A 21,229-nucleotide genomic window follows, 5' to 3' on the forward strand; every position below is an offset into this window, starting at 1 on the left:
ATTTTTTGTCCCTGACGTCTGGAGCAGCAAAGGAAGAAGCGTTATCGTGATGCGTAGTGGTTTTCAGGTTGCCCTCCTGAACCTCGGAGGCAGGAGTTGTCAGGCAGCATCCGTACAAGCCAAGGTTACCTATCACTCAGAAACCTTTGGGAGAAACCTTCATGATGTGTGTGGTTATGAGTGTGATAATTCAATTAAACCGGTTTACTTAGTCTAACGTGGCATTTTCTCGGGGACACGGGAGGTCCTTATTAAAAGAAATTCCTCGTTCTGGTAACTTAGTACTATTTGCTTTTCCCGTTCAGGTGGTTCTCTCTTGGATGCACAGACATTATTCTAGGTTTTGATGATAGCCAAGTAACGAGTACACATGCAAACTTAGCTGACCTGTAGTCTCTGTTCCAGTATATGGGTTTTTTAAGGCAGATTATTGTGTGAGTTCACCAATTTCAAAGTAATTGTAATTTTGAGCAGTGATGAGAAGGAAGTTGCTCTGTGGAACTCTCTTAACCACTGCCAGCCAATGCAATCCCCGCCTTTTCATGCCGGTTTCCAGGACTCTGCCTTTAGGTTTTATAACCATTTAAATACTTTTAAAGTAGGGATGGGAAAACCCTAACTGGACCCTCTTGGCCTTACGCTTAACCCACTCACTTTTTTTAGAAAATTAAGAGAAACATGATTGGGTTTCACTTAAAATGGTAAGACTATGAAATAGATTTTAACTCCATTGTTGTTTAACTTTTCTTTGAACTCTTTTTTTTTTTATGGTTTGGGCACTGTTCATGTTGAATATCTTTTTGGCATTTTGACTATTTTCTAAGAAACTCATTTTCAAACGAGCATGGTCTCTGAAAATGTTTTTGAAATAGAAAATTAGGTTACATTGATGAAAAAACACGCAGCTTTAATGTGTAGCAGGAAAAAGATCACATGTCTAAAGGTACTAATAACTAGGTTGTTCAAAAGTGATCAGTCTTGGGCTGTAAATAACAAAAAAAATTTAGTATTGTTGGTTTTGACTACAAATGTGGCTTAGTTTGTTGGTAAACCATTAATATGATGTTTCTTGTATTTGGAGTTCAGAATAGTGATGTATCATTTACAAATCCCTATAACGGTTTTTAATGTGTTTTCCATAGGAGCAACAGCTGCTGCTCGAAAGGAGGTTATAAGGAACAAGATAAGAGCAATAGGAAAAATGGCTAGAGTTTTCTCAGTGTTAAGGTAAGGTTTTGTGCTGTTTCAGATTCTTTTTTGATGTTAAAGGACATCTTTGAATGATTACTTAGAGCACTCTACTGTTAATCAAACAGCAAATTTGATATTTTAGTATACCACCCAACTGAGTTTTACTGGAACCTTTTAAAACTTGTTTTATTTATACAATACTGCTATTTATTATGGCTCTGAATAATCTTCCTCGGGGCTTTTGCTGAACATATACCAGCCGAACAAACAAAAGACATCAGCGAAGAAAATTGCAATTACCCTTTTTTTAAAAGACTTTTGCTCACCAGGTGTACTAATTAAGTCTTAGCCACTGCAAGGCAAGAGTTAAATGTGGAGAAAGGGCACGTTCCACATCATGTCTCATTAAAAAGGAAGCCAAGTGTCCCACTTTATCACCTGTAGTTGTTGCTACAGTCATGAGTAAAGATGATTAAAGATGATAGCATTAGGGTCATTTAACTAAAAGTCCAGGAAATCGTTGTGCAGACAACAGCAACTCGTTACCTTGGGCTGCACTCCTCCGAACACATGAACATGAGTAACTAATTGCTACCCAATGTTTAGAACTCTCCATCTGATGTCTCTGAGCAGAAGAGAAAACATGCTGTACCGTGCTGTGGTCTAAATATAGAAAATACAGTTCTCCCCCCTTTCAGCAGAGGGATTTTTTTCGCAGGAAATTGTATGTTGCTCTGTTGTAGTCAGTTTATGGCTGTAAAATGGTTAGTGCAAAATCAAGGGATTTTTAAAAAATGTATTGGTATGATTGTATGATTGATATAAAAAACAGAAAATAAAAATAGTTCCTTGAAGAATATACTCTTAATTTCAGGTGAAACTCTCAAACTTGCTTGCTTTGAGACTCTTCTGCAGCATGCAAGCAGTGGGCAGGTTGTCACTGGGCCTTTGCATGGACGCAGCAGTTGGCCCACACGTTGCATATTGCAGCAGCATAGCTTTAAATAGCGTACTGGCACGGAGGACTTTGTACCTGGGGTTCCCAAAGCGTTATATGTGAATTACTAGTGATGCACAAGCTACTTCAAAGTGGTACCTATCAAAAAAAAAAAAAAAAAGGAAAAGTTGGCATCATGCCTTTTCCCTAAACAAGACGGGGGAGCAATCAAATGTTTCCACCTGCTCCTCTGTACCGAGTCTGGCAGAGAGCCGGGAGCCGACATTGCCACCACCTTCATAAAACAGCATGATTATTTTTCTCTGATGATAGCTGAGCAAACAAAGTTTGGGAAACCTGGCTTTCTCCTGTAACCTTGAAGTGCAGCTTCTGAATCTGCTGTATTTTGTTGTGGAGCGCCTTTTGAAATACAGGATTAATTCAACAGAAATGTGAACTTTAATATGCAGAAGGGCCTGAAATTGGATGCTCAGCTGCCATGTTTGAGTTTTGTTAACTTGCAGGTAATTGACGTCGCCTATATGTGAAAGACTTTTTCAAAGGGAACTATGGGGCAGAAGCTTTCTATGGTATCAGGGGTGGAAGAAGGGTACAGGATAATTCTTGCACGTGCCCTGTCTAAAGCGATATGCATAAGCCTCATAGCTTAGGGTTTTAGCACCATTTGAAACTTTGAGCCCTCTTAAATTATTTCATGAAAATCAACATCTTAAGGCACTGATGGAAATCATACTTGATCTTTCCCTGAAAAGAAGTCAAATTCTTCTCAGAGTTGTTCATGAGACATTTTTTTACGCCATCCCAACAACTCCAGCAGACCAGAATTGACTGTATGTGGTAGAAGAGAAGCCAGCGGTTCACTCACTGAAGCTGCTGAGCCTTTTACAGTTCTTGGTTACCGATGGACCTTAAAACACTGCAGGAAGGACTGAAAATGAAGAGTATATTTGTTCTCCCTTAGCTTTAACCAGCAAATACATCCTTACTGTCGTCAGAGGCATAGTCAGCAAATAAACAGGTACCTCCGATGGGCAGTTTTGCTGACCCGTCTTCCAGGGGGATGAGTGACGTTTCATCCCAGCCACCATTGCCCCCCTCCTCTTTAGCTGGGAAAGATTGATTCTCCTCAGCTAGGTGCCAGGCTTCTAGACAGCAAAGATTACATGAGGTTAATCTTGCAAATACTGTTCCTATAGAACAGCCTGGGTTCTTTTTTCTGTCTTGCCAGCACAATCCCCTTTTGTGTCTGATAACTCGGTATAACCCTGTAAAGACTGCAGTGACACCATCATCTAAACCAGCCTATTTCAGAAACCTTTGAAGTTCCTGTTTGAGTCATTGCTGGTTTATGACATTTTTTCACTAATTCTTGAAAAGCGTCTCCGAACGATCAGCACCTGATGTGACCATCTTCAAAGGGCTCGGTCGAACATCTCTTCTCTGAGCCAGAGTTGCCAGCTTCCTCAAGGATGTAACCTGAATGTAAAACTGAGACCATTTCAGCCACTTTTGTCTCAGAATTAGATATAAAAATAATGTTGTATTGAGTTTCAAAGGTTATAAATGAGCTTTGCTGAGAATAGCCAGCATAGAAAGATTGGCTTAAGCTCAGTGGAAGAGCTCACGATTCCCTGTCATTGCCTCTCTGTGACTTTTTTTCTCAAGTCTGACTTTTCTTTGGATATATTTAGACAAGAGGGAGGTAAATAAAATATTATTTACCAGTTTATTTATATATATGTAAACGTCAGTTTATTTTCCTTTTTTTTGAATGGAATTAAAGGACATCAGCTAGAAAATAAGGAATACTGAAGGCTAAAAAAAAATCTCACAATTTGTGATACAGAGGTTTCTTGGGAATATGCAGTTTGAAGATAATAAAAATACAGTGAATAAACTTATCTTATGAAGGTGAAGCTAAAAATGCCATTGCGGTCTAATTTTTAAAAAAGAGAGAGATTAAACAGACTGAATTGAAAATGCAGATTATGCATTTGCTTGCAGGGGCAAATAATCAAGAGAAAGCAAAAACTTTGGTGTATAACTCGATGTTGAAAATACTGTGTTGATTCTGGAAATATTTGGCTGTTGCATTAGTTCTGATTGCTTAGGAAACTTGCAAGGAAAACAGTCACAATTTGATTTTGACTATTACACAAAGAAAAGTGTGTACAAGGAGAATCATTTTCAAACTAAAAATAGAACTTGAAGAGTATATGTAGTAGGTACACAAGAGTTGTTTGAAATACATGAGTAATTCAGGGCACGTAGGTCTAAAGAAAACTGTAAGTAGTAGAATTGTTGAGAGACAGTTTTGATAGACAAAACCACATTATCCTCAAGTGAACATGGAACTAAATTCTGTCTTTGTGTTTGCTTCCTCCAGCTTACTGTCATTATATATTTCAAAGTAAAGCACTTCAGAATAGGTTTCCCTTAAAGAATTGGGGTCAATTTTGCTGCTGAGAAAGTATGTCATCACAGACAGCATTACGGTGCTCGTAGAAAGCTGTATTTAACAGCTTGTCTGGATAGAGCCGTTGTATTCCTGTTGCCATATATTAAAAACTGTATGTATTTAAAGACTGACAAAACATATTTAGGTTTCCGAAAACATTTTTCTTGAATTCAGTACCATTTTTAGTATAGAAAACTATTAAGAACAATCCTAGTAAGGGTGGAAGTGCTTATTAATTTTAATGAGCTTTTAGCTGCCTTTTTTTAAGTGGATGGTGATCATTAATAAATAACGCACCTGACTGCTAGTATAGACAAAAGCAAAACAACAATTTAAGTTGATTTTGGACCACACGGTGCAAGACATTTAAATGTGTTGTTGGCAATAACTGCTCCTTTGGTCCTCCTCCCATCAAGTTTGTGGGTTTATGAATATATATTCAAATGTATGTCATACTTTGTTTCATAGATGCAGGTTATAGCGTTAACTATAGCGGGAGTCTCTGTATGGTGTGGTGCAAAGGTGAACCACTTCCATAGCAGCGCGGGGAACTGTACTGCTGCGGGTGTTATTACCAGATTCAGTCTTAACTTGGTAAGGAGATTGGAGATAACCAACTCATTGCAGGGCAGGTGTAGCTTAAGGTGTCTAAAATGTGTTCTGTGTTTAAAAAAAAAAAAGACAGTTATTCACTTTTGGGGTTTTTTTCCCTCTGCAGAGAAGAGAGTGAAAGTGTGCTGACGCTGAAAGGTTTGACTCCAACAGGAATGCTGCCCAGTGGTGTGCTCTCTGGAGGAAAACAAACACTGCAAAGCGGTAAGCATGTTTGCCTGTGTGTGTCATTATGTGTAAAAAAACCAATTGGTTTTCAACTGCAGAACCCAAGAAAAATAACCGCAGTCTTCTCGGAAAAAAATAAAGGACAGAATAAAACAGGCGGTTTGTTGTACTGGAGCATTTGCGAGCAGTTCATGTAAGGCCACTTCTCAAGACTTATTGCGTACCACTGATTTACAAAGAAAGAGGGAGGAAAAAAAGTCCCAGAAAATCAACTGTTCAGAATGGTAGGTCAGCATTGCATTTAAAGTGCGCTCTTTCCACAGTTTACAGCATCTTTGGGGGTTTTTTTGAGAGCAGCCTTTGATACACAGGGCACTGAATGTTCAGCTTGGATAATGACACTCAAATTCTTATTTTATCTGATTTGTTCTTCTTCATAGAGAATCACTAATGGAAAATAGCTCTAGAATTAGATTTTCTCTCCTAGCAATTCTAGGTGACAGCATGATAACAATTTCCCTCTGATTTAAGCCCAAGTGAAGGGAGGCTCTTACAAACACTGCATTTGCCTTGTACACAAACATAATACAGATTGTCAGTTCAGTTTTATTCCAAGTGCTTCTAGTTACAGGAAATCTGTAAGTCTATAGTAGGGCTGCCTTTGATGAAATATTCCTTTTGGAATAAGGAGCTGCAAAGTATTTCATTTACTACTGTAAGCTCTCCTTTTTTTCTGTGTGTATTGCTGTAGAGTATATTGCAGGCACACAAGAATGTCTCGTGCTTATTGAGGTTCTGTTGGCAGTAGATGTAAGAAATAGAAATGCTTTATAACCTTAACACAGTCTCAGCCTCTTGTTTTCCTGTTTCCTTCCCGGAGCATTCTTTCTCTGTATTTTTCCCTTTACTGTCTCTTTTACCCAGAAGATTCAGGTATACGGTGGTAAACCTTCTTTTCCCCTTTTCTCCCCTCCCTTTTTTCTTTTTGATGACTTGTGTGTTACAGACATAGTAACGTTCTGCTTTGAAAATGCTGCAATATGATTCCACAGGATGCCTTTCTTAATGGGGTTGTGGTCTTTACCTAGGCTTTTCTCCATATAGTTGCTTTACATTTGTCAGAAGAATTGGTCCAAGAAAACTGCTATTGTTGCCCTGGCAAAATATTAGGAATTGAAATGAATTTGAGAAAATTGCCTAAAGTTCTTGTTACAATGGCTGAAAGGAAAATCTCCTCATACTGCAGTATTCTGGCTTAGTAAAACATTACTATACACAAGCTTCTGCATTAGTTAACACACAGTACCCCATTCACCAAATAATCTGAACTTTACATAGTTTCTGTTAAGCACACATTCGTATTACCATACGTATTAACAGAACATATGAGTGGTATGTTCTGTTGTGGAAGTATACATTTTAGTCTTCATTTTTTTTCTAATGTGTCAGTGCTGGTTCGGATCTGGTTAATCATTTTAATTTCTCATCCTACTTATGGTGTTTCCTTTTCTTTTAAGTTTGCATTGGTTTCGTTCCTTGATTTTTGCCATCTCTCTTGCTCTGTAGCTTGAGAGGCATAGGCTTATCTTGGTGCATGCAGGTTAGCTCCTCTCATTTCCCCATGCAGCAAGATAATAGCATAAGTATTTTAATATTGCTCTCAATCCATATTTAACATCCTAATTAAAAAAAAATTGTTTGAGTTTTATGGAGGATGAAAAAAGCTTTTATGTAGGGGAAAGTAAGACAAAAAAGAAGAGAGGAATTCCTAAAAACTTGGCTTCTTGAGCTATTCTCTAAACCAGAGAAGTTCTTGAGAATCAAATTTTTATTAAAATATTTGAGCTGTACCATTGGTATATTGAATTGCATTTGCTGATTTGCACCAGCTTCTAAATTTCTGACTGTAGAAACAAATTCACGCCAAAGCTGATGGGTAGAATTCAAATAAAATTCTGTCTTTAAGAACAATGAACGGTTTCAAAACAGTGGTAACATGGTATTTCTAACACTGCAGCAAGCTCCCGGTTACAAACGTTTCTCTCTCTGACCAGGCTTTGCAATTTTGGAGGTCCAACAGCTTTCAGTCTTGTATCTATGTCCATTGATTTAAATAAAATACTAGAAGAATGCTGTTTTCGGAGATGGGGTTGGCAAGAAGGGCACTTACAGATGCAGCAGACTGGGCAAGATTGCAAGCAAAGGCAAAGCTGTCTGAGCAAACTCTGTCCCATGCTGTGGGGAAGTTTCTTTTCGTCAGAAGAGAGAAAAAAAATCATTCTGAGAAGTTGTATATGTGGCTCTTCTGCCTCGTACTGGCAGCTAATACATTTCAAGCTGACATCATAAGTGGTACGAAGTTTGTGTGATGGCTTTATGCCATTTTTCGGTCTCTTTTGACAGGGCAAATCAAACTGCTCTTATTCAAAGCTGGGAGAATTATATAATGACCTTTTCAGGTCAGATGTGCAATATGGAAGACATTTTCATTTTGTAGTTCTTTTGAGTCAAAAGAAAACTACTCAAATGTGTCTTTAAAAACTTTTAGTATGTGAAACTTCTGCTTCAAAACAAGCTATAGCTTAATTCAATCTGCAAATTATTGTTTTTGTGTAAGCATTTCTCTGTGTGTCTGTTTTGCCAAAATCCAGCACTTACAGTAACATTAGTGTTGTAGCTCCTTTGCTATTCACTGACTTGTTCTTGGAGTTAAAATCCTCTGCTCATTTTTCTCATTCGTTTTGCTACCCCTTTCTTCTCTTCAGCTACTGTTGAGGCTATTGAGGCTGATGAAGGTAAATTGGCCAGTCCCCTTTCTGTTGGTGCCACAACAGATAAGGGCTCTGCTGGGTGTATTCATTTTGCTGTAGCTTGTACAGATTGTGTGGGTGTTGGGCTAACAATTGTGGCTCGGTATTAACCAAAATGTAATTGCTTTAAAGGGGAAAACGTTTTTTGGTGGTTTTTTTGTTGTTGCTGTTGTTGCGGGGTTTTTTGTTCCGAAAGTTACACTCACGTTGGAATTGCTGTATGTTGAACTAAGCACTGAGTAATGCCACAGGAGGAGATCAGGGGACCTGGATTTCACGGGACATAACTCGGCAGCAGCTCGTAAATGCTCTGTGACACATAGCTCAAAAGCTGTGAGCTGGAGGCTGGGTCTTGTCTTCACCTCAAACCATCCTCAGCAATCTCTGGTGGAGGAAAACACACAGCTTTTTAGAAATAGTCTCTCTTTTTGTTTTGGGTTGGGGGGCTTTTTCCCCTTTTTCTTTTTTTTTTTTTTTTTTTGCTTCGTTTTGTTTCCTTTCTTTTAGGTCACTAGTAAAAAAAAAATTATTGGTCTTTTGTTACAGTTCAGCATGTTTCTGTTTCTCTTTAGAAGTAAAACAACATGAGACATTTGTCTGCAAGATGTCTGCTTCCTCTGGTAGTGGCAGTTTACACACTGGATATTTACATTAGAGCAACCATTAACACCAGCACCATTTTAGCTACAAATATAAAGTGACTGGCTGCCTCAGAAGATTTCTGAATGTTTAGTATTGAAAACTATGGTGCTTTATTGACAGACCTCTAATTTAACCCTTAAGCAATTTTTAATGCTACAGTTAAAACCTAAATAATCACATATTGCAATGTAGATGCGCAATATTCAGCATTATAAAGTTTTGGAAGAAGAATTGTCAGAATTCCCCTTTAAAACAAAATTATTCAGTTGTATTTTGTTCTTGCCCCTCTCAAATTTTCTGTGGGTATTTTTTTTTTTAGTTAAAAAAAAAAAAAAAAAAAAATCTGATGATTGCTGTCCGTTGGTAAGATGTGCCCTTTTGGCCAGTTGAATTTGTTTTTGATTTTTGTAAAGCAGTGAATAAAATTACAGAACAAACAAGTAAGAGAAAATACAACTGCTTTCTAAATAGCAGTGAGTAAGCTGCTATTTATGTTGGAATTATCTATTCCTATCGGCAATCTCTAATCTGCAGTGTGCATTCTCGTTGACAGTTTGGCTGTTTTCTGTGATTTTCTGTGACTATGTGTTGTGTTTTAGTATACTCTCAATGTAAACTGCTAATACTCGTTGTCTGACCAGCAACTACAGCAGAGCACCTTCCTCATTATTACAGACGATAACCTGTCTGCTTGAAATACATTCAATTGAACATGCCCCCATTCCAGCAATACGCACCCTTCAAGTTAATTCTTGATTTACCATCCTTGCTAGTTAGACACTGTAACAGTAGTCGTAATGACTAGTCTACGCAGACGAAGCTAACGTTGGAGAATGTTTTGCCCTTTACCAATTGTCCATCTGCAGTCTGATTCAGGGCCCGATAACACCAACTGGGCTGTGCTACCGGCAAGCTCCAGCACACAGCAAGTGTTTCAGCTTCAACACGGCCATCCATTAAACTATTGCTTTAAGGGATTGGCCTGGGTGCTTGTTAGACATCCTCATTTTTGTGGTAGAAGATAAAGAAAAAAAAAAAAAAATCCATTAAAAAACTCATTGTAGGGCCTGTTCTGTTTTCACTGCTCCATCCCTGCTCACTTGACTAATCACCATTATGTTGTTGTTGTTTTTCTGAGTTGAAGTATAATACATGTTAAAACCCATGCACTTCACAAAGTTCCAATATAAAGTTTGTGAAACTGGCTAAGGAACTAAATCCTGAGGCAAGCAGGATCTATCCATTTTCACAGGAACGGTTGGCAAAACTATCAGCATGAAAACGCTTTTCTCACCCCCCCCAAAATGCAAGGACTGGTAGATTGGTACCAGGGATGTTCTGGGGTTTGGGGTTTGTTCGCTGGGTTTTTTTAACAGAAGTTACCAGCTTGTCCAGAATCGGGACTGCATATTGGAAGGAGAGCAGGAGTACTTCAGGGTAAAGAGAACATAAAGGGAGGGAAGAAATATCTAATTTGATCTTTGAAACTCCCTTACCATTTTCTCTTCAGGGAGTTTGCAGCTTCCTGGTACTAACACACCATTTCTGCTCTGTGGCATGTTAAGATAGAGACATAGCAAAAGTGCCAGTTCTGGAAGTGCAGTGCATTGATTTGGTGCAGATAAGAGAAAAACACACAGAAGGCTATGGCAAATTATCTACAGAGTTGTGACCTGCTCTTTGCCTACGGTGCTTTTTTCTCTTGTGCTTTAAATCTAAAGATCTTCAACCCTTCAATTAAAGAGAGAAAAAAAAATCAAATAAAATAAAAATCACACTCTACAAATACATTCCCCAGCCTGTGGCTGCCTTCTGAGGTTGGTGTGGCCTCATCAACGTTGCCGCTGAAGGCCAGATCAAAAGTCCTCAGGTTCAGTTGGAACTTTGGTCCTTTGTCAGTGCGTTTCCAAAGTTGTACAAATGCGCAAAGGTTACGATATCCCTGGTCTGCGTTGCACGGCGTTACTGCTGTTTGACTCAAGCTGCTTTCTAGAAGTCCAGGGATGTGTCGGGGAGGCTAACCGCCCCGAGCGATCAACAAGCAGCTCGCCTGTGTTGAGAACATAAGACACCCTGTTGTAGGGTCGCCCCAGATCTCCCATAGCTTTAATGTATATCCCGCAAACTGGCCTCACCATGTCATCGCCACCTGTAATTGGGCAGCGCTTTTTACCCCGGTCTTTGAAAGTCACACGGGAGTTTTGCCTGATAAAGGATGTTCCGGCGAGGCACGATGTCTTTAAGGCTGTAAGTGATGACGACAAATGCTAACTCACCGGCTCACGGCTCTGCCCTAAGCATGGTTCCTAATTGCAAACTGTAGTTTCACGTCAGCTTCTCAGCGTTTGAAGCTGAACCCCAGTGGACAACAAAATACCGGAATTTGATCTTGTTGAAAAAAATAGTTGTGTTGCAAGAGACGGCGGTGGTTGGTTAACCCCCAGCTCTTTCCGAGTACGGTAAGGAGTCGGTCGTGTTGTCAGATCCTCTCATTGCCGCCTTCGCAAAGAAGGACTTTCGCACTCATTGCTAAGTTGGGGGAAAAGCTGCCAAGAGTTTTACCTTGCTAATTTTACTTTTTAATAATCCTTTATTTAGCTATCAAAGGATTTTCACCCCAGCATAAGATCACTAGCTTCGAAGAGGCCAAAGGCTTAGATCGAATTAATGAGCGAATGCCTCCGCGCAGAGACGTGCCATCCGATGCCAACCTTAACTCCATCAACAAGGCAATCTCCACAGAGACTAATGGCACGGACAGCAACGGCAGTAATAGCAGCAATATTCAGTGACCACTGTCTGGGAGGGGGGGTGAGCTGCAGGGCGCGATGGGGTTGCTGCACATCAGCAGTGGGATGTTCTTGCCTCTGATAATAGCTTACTTGCTCTGGGGGCCAGGTGTTGGATTCAGTTTACAAAAATCATCTACGAAGAGATCGTCAACTTTAATTTGGTGGGAGGGGGGGTGGGGGAGAGACACCTCCTTTGGATATGCCTTTAAAATGCTTGTAGAGAAATGAAAGCTCGTGCTGGTATATATTGCAAAGTTAGGGGAATGAACATGTTTTCCTACTGCATTGGGAACGTCTAGATATGTTACTGAAAGGCCTTTTATTATGTTACTGGACATGAAACTTTGTTTAATTTCTTACTAACTATTGTACGTTTACAGTTGCAGCACTAAACATGGACAACATCAAAACATTTTTAACAAAATGTACAAACTAAATAAGGACTATTTATTGATAATGTTTTGCTACTCTTGTCAGACAATGGCTATGAAATAAATTAGGCAGTCTTTAAAAATATAGAGAAAAAAAAAAAAAGAAAAAAAAGAATGTTGGAAATTTGTTTAAAATGCCAAAAAAAAAAAAAGAGAGAGAGAAAGAGAGCGTGAGAGAGAGAGAGAGAGAGAGACAGTTTAATTTTGTACAGATTATGCTTACCTCAGGTTTCTTTAGTGTGCTTCAATGCCCTTCTTTAAATATAACACTTATCTTACTAATTTGGCAGCAATTATCCTTTTCTTTGTTTAAAAAAAAAAAACTGGAATAATGATAACATTTATCTTTTTTTGCTGTTTATATTTAGGGGGGTTTGGTTTGGGGGGTTTTCTGGGTTTTTTTGGTAAATCAAGTCTTGGTTGTGGCTTGCTGAATTTAAATATTTATGAGTGGTGCATTTTTAAGTATAGTGAACAAGACACCATATTAAGTGCAGTGAAAAGCATCTATATTCTGTAAAAATCTGCCTATGCATGTTTTTTAAGAAAAAATGGCTGTATAGGCCTGTATGGGACTGTAATGCGCTTAGTGGTCTGACTTATACTGGAAATGTATGTATACTGGCGTACTTTATATTCTCTAAAAAAAAAATGCTTAATGCCTTTGAAATTTTGTAATCAAAAAAAAAGCTTTGAAAAATCTAAGGGGAGAGTATTCTTAAAGTTTTTAACATAAGCTTGTCAGTGCACATATAGATGGGTAGCATGTTTAGCAAACCTTGTGAAATTTAAATAAGTTTGTAGTTACATGTGAAATTCTAAATGCATGATAACTGTTAATGTCATAATGGTTTAGTCATTTTGTTCTGTTCTGTCATGTGCCACAAAATGTGTAATTTTTTCACTTTTTTCCCTTTGTATATCAGTTACGGGTTTCAACTGGTTCATTCTAAAAAAGAAAAAGAAACAAAACAAAACAAAACAGTCCATTGATATTTTTTAACAATTGTATAAGTGCCCAAGTAATTCACTACAGCCTACAGCCTTGCCTTTGTAATTTGACTTCGAAATGTTGGCAATCAAAGCATGCACTTGTAACAATGAAAGAAGCATTTTATATTACTACTCAATAAAAATGTGCATGAACTTAAGCACTCTTCCCTTTCTTGCTGGCTCAGTCGCAGAAGCGCACGTGCGTGTGCGCTTGTTGCTCTCTTTCACTTTGGACAGGAGAAGACCGTTGCTGTAAGAGAAGAATGACTCATTTCACGATTCAAGGTCAGTTCTTTACTAAGAAAAAAAATCATTTCTTACCCAACTGCTTTAGGCTACTGAACATCTGCAGACTTCCCCCGGGTTCTGGTTAGAAAGTTGGGTTTTCATTAAAATGAGTAGGATGTATCCCCCAAGCAGAGTGCAGAAGAAAACCTGTGCCCCCTGTGTGCTTCCCCCCCCCATCGTTTGAAGTGTTAAAAAAGGTCAATTAGTATCATTTACAATGTTCCTTTAAGGAAAAAAAATTTCAACCATTTCAGATTTCAAATGCTCTCTTCGTCAGAGGTGAACTGTCAAAGCTCTGCCTTGTTCGCGTTTTCTCCCTAACTGTGCTCAGCATCCTTTCACAGTCTGTCATCTGCAAAGAACTGGCGGACGATGCCAAATGGTGCAGTGTTGTGGGTATTGCTTTAGCCCTGCTTTCAGGTAGCATTATTAAATGTTGGCTCGGCGTCTGCTTTATTACGTGTTTTTCCCACGTTAGCTCTTGTTATTTCTGGCAAAATACGACAGGTGGCAAAAATAAAGAGAATTCATAATATATGGCACTAGGAAGCTGGATCACTTTTAGGTTAAAATTTTTATTTCCGATTGCACAGAGAAGTATAGCACAGGGGAGAGACACGCAGAGTCGTAACTATTCATCTGATCAGTGACGCTGTTCATCTAGTTAGTGAGCATGGTCTCTGCAAAAAGCAACGGTGACAGGTTGAGTGGCCGCTTTGCCGGCCGGTTCGGTCCCACGTAGGTGCTAGCTGAACAGCTGTAGGTTCCCTCAGGGAGGTTTTTCTGCAGAGACGTTTTTCTGCTGGCGCTCGGCAGGCTCTTGGTGCAACGTCGAGCAGCGCTGTGGGGCAGAGCAACGTGTGCTGTCCGGGCCCATTTAAGCTGCGCCCTGGCAGTTGCCCAAACCAATTTAACAGCAAGAAAGGGGGTTTTCCTCTCAGCAGTGACAGAGTAGCATAGACCTCCCTACTGGTAGATTTAAGCCAAAAGATCCATGCTACAAATCGGTAGCGGGTTTGCAAATGCCCGCTGTAATTGCCGAAGAGCTTATGGGTAAGTGAGGTAGCCCAGACTGAGTAATGCGTTAGGAAATGTACAAAGTCTATCGGGTCAGTAAGAAGATTTTTTTGAACTTTTTATGTCTTAGAAGAATGAAAAATGTCCTGAGCATGCAAAATAGCAGCGTCCCGTATGTCCGGGTAAGACAGCCTGGCTCTTTTCTGGAGCGAGCCGCGCCGTCCTACCACGGGGCAGGTCCTGGACTGGCTCTGAGGGACAGGCTAGGCTATACTCAAATGTTCCTAAAAGGACAAAAAAATTTTTTCCAAAGGTTATCTTTTTCCAGGGCATCCCATCTTTTCCAGCCGTCCTTCTTTTTTCCTGCTGCAGAAGAAGCTGTAGACGAATTTGAAGAAAAAACCCTGGTGCCACTGAAGGTTGAGTTTTGGATTTCGTGGCCTCACTCAGTGATGTGTCATGCATTGGAGTATGTCTCCCGGCACAGGTTTCTTCCTTCTCACCAGATGTGCTACTTTAAAGCTAAAAATATCATTGCTGCCTACATCAGGATTTACTGTATTTTTTTAACTTTATTCCCACTGCGTGAGATAATATATTGGATATGTGTATTATATTTTCTGCACTATCACAATTTTCCTTTTCAACAGCTATTAAACATGAAGTGTATTCGCTCTTAGAATGCATTTTCTGAAGAAGACAACATTCACATTTTGTCCAGGGTTTCCCCCAGAATTGCCCTAGGTTTAACCCTGCTTAAGCTTGTGCCAGAATTGCCAACTGTCAGGCACAGATATAAATTCTTTCAGCATTTTCCTTGACACCCTTTTTTATTGCCAGAGGAGGATTGTCTGGAGCCTCTGGAGGAGTTTGCACATAATTTAGTTTTCTCCTGAGAACCTGGACAGTGAAATTGAGGTCAGAAAGCAGGGCTAAAAACAGGCACCAAAAGATGCTGCTTGTTAACACAGACCTGATCTCTGTCCTCTCTCAGTTTAGCTTTTATTTTTAGTGAAACAGTGGAGTTCAAAGTGTAAAAAATGAAAATTTTGAGACACTTTCTAGGTTCAAAATGAATTTATAATTTTAGTCCTTAGAAATCAGTTTCCCTTCTTTTTTCAAGGTACCGTTGCTCAGATTTGTCAGATCCATGGGTCTTCCCACTTCTTTCACGAAGAGGGGGATGTGAGAATCAGCAATTTTAAATGTTAAAAAACCATAAGCACCAAAGCAACCATTTGGAAAGTACTTTGCAGATCACTTTCTTATCTGCTTTTGGGAGGATATTTGATTCTGCTAAAAATGGCCATTTTTGGCATGAAAAAGGATGATGAACTTCCTGGTTCTTCAGTGATTTAGGAAAAATTATATCCGAGTTCACGTGCGTTCATACGTATATGTTCATGTGTATGTGAAAACACAGAGGACTTGCAGCCACCTCCATGGGGGTCACAAAGAGCACTTGTTGATGGAACTAGTGCATAGGGGATTTTTTTTTTTTTGTCTTACCAAGCTGACTTTGAGGTATCAAGCCTGGTAAGCATTATAAAATGTATGTCTTATGAGGCTTTGATTTTTTTTTTTATTTTTTTTTAAATAGCTCGAGGGCTGTTTCAGCTTTACACGCAACACCATGTATCATCGAGCTGACAGATAGCTGTGTGCTCTGGGCAGTGTTCTGCTGCGGCACATGATTGCAAAAGGAAGGGCTGCCTTCGTTCTGTCATCGCTGCCAAAAGCTTTTTTTAGGTAAAGTAACTTGGCAAAGAACATGCTAAAGGACTGATTTTGCCGCCAGTGAGAAGTCCGCAGGCGTGGTGGCAGACATGACAGCATCCACTTCTTTGCAGAGTCCACTGGTGGCCATCAGTACTTGCTCTGGGGTTCACCAAGGCCCCCTTTCCCTTTTGGGAGGAGCCTCGCGTGGTCGTTTGCTGGGGGTTTGGGTCCGGGCACCCAGTTAGGCGATTCTTAGGGCAGCAAGACTCGAGCAAGAGGTGGTTGTTTCATACTTTAGCTATTGCATCCCCGAGGCAGTTGATGTAGACAACCACAGTGCGATCGAGCAAGCCCATTTCTCTTGATGTCTGGGTATTTAATAATCTCTTTCGCTTTAAATAAGCAGTTGAATACTGTGACTTGGACTGATTTCACAGCGGTTTAGGCCAGAGGAGCCTGTTAGGTTACAGGATCGAGACTCACTGAGGCTGGCAGGTACCGCTGAGATCGGCTCCTCCAGCCCAACTGCTCACGCAGGGTCAGCTGGAGCAGGTTGCTCGGGGCCGTGCCCAGTCGGGTTTTGAGTACCTGCCGGGACGGAGACTCCGCAACCTCTCTGGGCAACCTGTGTCAGTGCTTGACAGCTCTTTCAGTAAAAAAGATTTTTCTTACATTTAAAAATTTCCTGTATTGCAGTTTGTGCCCACTGTCTCCTGTCCTGTCACTGGGCCTCACTGAGAAGAGCCTGGCTTCATCTTTTCCATTCCCCCCATCGAGTGTTTATACACCTTTTCCCCAGACTGAGCAGTCCCAGCTCTCTCCAGCTCTCCTCATAGCTCAGATGTTCCAGTCCCTTAATCATCTTCACAGTCCTTTGCTGAACTCGCTCCAGTAAGTCCATGTCCGTCGTGTGCTGGGGAGCCCAGACCTGGACACGGCACTCCAGGTGTGTCTCACCAGTGGTGAGTAGAGGGGGGAACAGTTAAATTACCTTCCCTGGTTTCCTCTGTGTACCATTAAATTTCTACAGCATATGCCGATGCCAATAATGTAAGGCAAGTGAAGACGTTTCTGGCCCTGTAAGTCAAAGAGATGGGAGCCATACCGCAGGAATCGGAAGAATAAGAGGTACGTTGCAGTCAACAGAGCTGAGTTGTACTAAGATACAGACCCAAGAAGGTAAGAGAAAATGAAAGCCTCACCAGTCTGAGAGGACAGCGGAAGACTGGAATAATATTTATTGCCAAATTTGGTAATAGATTTGACCAGCAAATTATCCAGGTAGGTATCAATTGCAAGAGGGAAGACCCTCTTCACTGTCTGTCCTGTACTGTGTCCCACCCACGGCTGATCCTCAGCACTTCAGAAGGCAGTGGAGAAGTCATCAAAAAAATCTGACCAATCTTGTACAGAAGGAAGTAGTCCCTTCCCGGATTCATCAAGCAACTGGCTGAAGCCCTGACGCACGTGATTTGTACGCAGTCATTGTTGTGGTGCAGATCTGCGTGTGTTATCAGGACATCACATAAATGAGAGATCTTGTGCTTCCCTGGGGAGGGAGATGTAACCTTCCAAGGAGGTTGCCTGAGGAGAAGGTAATTTGTTTATCTGTCACTCGGTGGTTTATTGGTTTCAGTACATGTTTAATAAGCTTTGCACTCGGACTGCATTTTTCTAAAACGAGAAGAAAGTGCACTCTGAAGAGAAGATGAGGCTGATTTTGCAGCTGAGCTTAAACAAGGCTGCAGAGATTATGCTTAGGCAAAAGACTTAGGAAACCCTGCAGCCGTGGACCAGGGCACCAGAGAAAGGAAAGGAATGAGGAGTGGGGCTGGCAGGAGAGCTTGGGTATTTATTTCATTCCTTTCTCAAGGTCGATCAGAGAAGAGGTGGTGGTGGCAGTGCTGGAGGAGACCTGAGCACTCACACCCTAAGACTGAGGTGATGAGATACAGAAGCTGTACGATGTGCCTTGACTTTAGGTAGGCAATGACAGAAACTATTAAGGCTGATAAAATTCACCTTAGACTAGATGTGCACTTAAAGATGATGGTAGAGTTTAGGCTGTGACCTGAAGGCAGCCACGAATGAAAGGAGAATAGGGAACGGCATGGGAAATAAAATTTTGGAGGGCAGACCCGTGATAAGGAGCAGGCTGAGGCTTACAGCCCTGGCAGAGGAAGAAGCACAGATTGCAGGACTGAATGCTGTATTGCATGCTGAAGAGCTGAATTGCTTCAGCTTAAATGCAAGGATGCCTGTAACGAAGGGGCTTGGACCTGATACAAGGGAGTTGCCATGAAGTCAGCGGAGACGACTAGCCAAAGCCTGGGCTCTCTATAGGATTAAAGGGCAGGAATTATGAGGACCTTAAATCTCAACTAAACTTGTACGGCAGGTCTTGCAAACTAACCAGGCAATGGACGCCTCAAACAGAGAAAAATAAAAAGCTAACAAGGAATGGAAAAATGGCCTGTCAGCCAAGTAAGTTGTGGATGGCCAGTAAAGTCTAGGAATACGGTGAAAATCAACACGAGTCCGCTAAGTTGTGTTTGCTGATCATGGTCAAAAAGCAGCAGAAAACTTTTCCAGACACTTGAATAGGAAGAGTATAAATAAGTGGGAAATGATGCAATGAGGATAAGGAAGAGATTTAAAGTAGATGTATTGGCTAAAGGACCGTGGAAGGAAAGCCAAGAATGAGATTTAGGGTATGGAAACAAGAACTGCAGGAATCAAGACAGAAGCAAATTCAGAGTTTAAGGCACTTATTCCAGGAAAATGCAGTAGTTTCTTTCCTACAGTCACAATAGAAAATACCACATTTGCTTACTCGTCAAATAGCAATGCCCTTTAACAGCTCTCTGAATGGGTGGTATATTTTGAAAATATAAGTACAGAAGTATATATAAATAAGGAGCAACCACAGGGCCGTTGGTCTGAGCGTAATCCTATGCAAAGATTTAAAGTAAGTCTTGAAGGAATCACTGACCAAAATGTGCGCGAGAGGGGCTGTTTGCTACAGTGCTGTGTGGCAGATAGAAATAAGTTAGGGATGTCATGAATCTGTACGTGAAAGTTAAGGTGGAAAGCAGCCAGCTGAAGGGAAGATCACAACTATCAGTGTTGGGAGAGGAAGTTCTGGGTCATGAAAAGGTTCCTCAGAGGTAGCAGACAGAAATTTAGCTGAGCAAGAAAGGCTTGTGGCATTGTAAGTTGTTCTCCCCTTCCCTTTTGCGTCCATCTCTCTGTGCACCCTCACCAGCTTTCAGTGGGAGACTAGGATTACTGTGGGGGGAATCGGGATTACTGGGGAGGAATCAGGATTACTAGGAGGGGGATCGCTGCCGGAGGGAGCTCCCTTCCACAAATTTCTCTCCCTGTTCCTTTCCTCTCTGCTTCCTTCCCCCCTTGTCCCTTTTCCTCCTCTCTCCCTTGTTCTTTTGCTTTATCACAGCCGCTGTTTTGCCACTGGTTCCTTTTCCAGATCCCCGAGGGCGCTGCCAGCTGTCCGCCTGCCGGGCGGACGAAAGCCGCTGCCAGCCCTGGTTTGCAGCACCCACCTCCACGCGTGGGGGAGGCAGGGACGGGCAGAGTGCCCGCTGCAGCCTGGCTGTACCAGGGTCACGCCGCCCTGTGACCCGCGGGGGTATCCTCGCCTCGGTGCCCCACGCTGCTGCCATTACCTCCGCCACGCCTGGATCTCGATGCCCGTGTGTCCGGGCAGCTGCTCCTCACAAAAAAAACCAGAATAAAACTCGATGAATTCCATGGAGACCGGCCCTGAGTGCAGGAGTGTCACCAGCAGGTCACCAGCTTGATTTTTTTGTTCCTAGTTAGGAGTGTTCCTTGGGACTAGGTAGTGTTAGGAAAACACTGGTATTTGTGGGGAGAGGGTAGCTTGGCAGGAGAGTAAGGCAATTATTTTTTTCTTTTAGGGCGTGAGGAAATAGTATCGGCAGCAAAAGCTTTTACACATGCAGTGGGAAGCGCTGACGTTGCCCCAGAAGTAAGCTGGCATCAGTGAGAGCGCTGATCTTTCCTGAGGAGCTGGTGGGGAAAAGCAGCAGAGGGATCAGCGCTGGATGAGGGGAGAAGGGGGGCTTCTCCTGGTCTTTTCCGTCTGTGTGTGGCTATTTTAGTTACAGTGGAGAAAAAAATAATGGTCAGTTTTGCCTTTGCTATCTCCCAGCAAAGACTTTCTCTTGGCCCTTTCACCTCCACAGCTTTTTCTTATAAGGAGTGATTCATGCGTGTGCTTTCGTATGGAAATAGATTTGCAAGACTTGCCAAAGAACGCACCTCTTAAAAGCACAGCTGGGTGCTGACACGGCAGTGTTTCCCTCAGTCCAGAAAGTTAAATCCAGAAATAACCTCCCGTCTCTAACAGCTCCATGACTCACGCGGGCTTTGGGGAGGGTGCAGGGATTCCTGTCCCCAGAAAGCCCGGCTGCTGCCGGGGGGGCTTGGGGAGGGCTCAGCCACCCGGGAAGCAGCACTGAGCTGCCAAAGCCGGAGCAAGGAGATGCTGTCCAGCCCCTGAGCCAGCGCAAATGGCTTCTGGGAGGGCCGAGACTTAGGGCTGGTGGGCCAGGAGGGACTGGGGCAGGGACCTGAGGACAGGGTCTGAAGCAGTGCTGGTGGGGCTGCCCACCCTGAGTGCTAAACGCTCCCTTTCTGCCCCAAAGCTGGAGGAAAACGCCCTGGCTGTGCCCACGGAGCAGGCTCTCTGTGCCACGGATGAGGCTCGTTTCCCGTGCTCGGGAACGGCTGGGGCGCGAGCCTGCAACGCTCCCCGCCAGAAACACCGGGCGAGGGCTGGGCAGCCCTCCCAAAGGGGTGTAAAAGCAACGCGCCCAGCTCAGGCTCCCTGGGGACGCGTCTCTTCAGCTTCTCGAAGCAGAAAGCGGGGGATGATATCTGTGTTCGCAGTCCCGGTTCAACCCAGCTTCCCGGCCACGGTTCCCAGAGCGGCTGGGTTGGCGGCTCCTAAATGATGTGTTTTCTGTTAAACCATCTAAGCCATCATGTGGCTTCTCCGAAACTCAAGAGCCTTGTGAACGAGTACCTCTGTGGTAGTTTTCCATAATGTGTGAAAACACGTGCTATGGGATCTACAGTAAATTATTCTATTGAGATATAGATAGCCA

The 21,229-nt window shown here is 42.0% G+C and overlaps 1 protein-coding gene across 2 annotated transcripts in view; it reads left to right on the forward strand.

The window, feature by feature from the left end:
- PPP3CA (protein phosphatase 3 catalytic subunit alpha) overlaps window positions 1–13,213 on the forward strand; it is a 200,470-nt gene extending 187,257 nt beyond the window's left edge. Inside the window, exons 11-14 of one of the 2 annotated variants that reach the window (XM_049814903.1) lie at window positions 1,143–1,227; window positions 5,326–5,423; window positions 8,153–8,182; window positions 11,438–13,213. In XM_049814903.1, coding sequence (XP_049670860.1) covers window positions 1,143–1,227; window positions 5,326–5,423; window positions 8,153–8,182; window positions 11,438–11,631 — 407 coding nt within the window. In that variant the 3' untranslated portion in view covers window positions 11,632–13,213. The remainder of the gene's footprint in view (window positions 1–1,142; window positions 1,228–5,325; window positions 5,424–8,152; window positions 8,183–11,437) is intronic. The other variant, XM_049814904.1, reaches the window with a different exon arrangement.
- Window positions 13,214–21,229: the final 8,016 nt, after the last annotated feature.

The sequence above is a fragment of the Accipiter gentilis genome, chromosome 12 (genome assembly GCF_929443795.1).
Source record: "Accipiter gentilis chromosome 12, bAccGen1.1, whole genome shotgun sequence".
NCBI classification, from domain to species: domain Eukaryota; kingdom Metazoa; phylum Chordata; class Aves; order Accipitriformes; family Accipitridae; genus Astur; species Astur gentilis.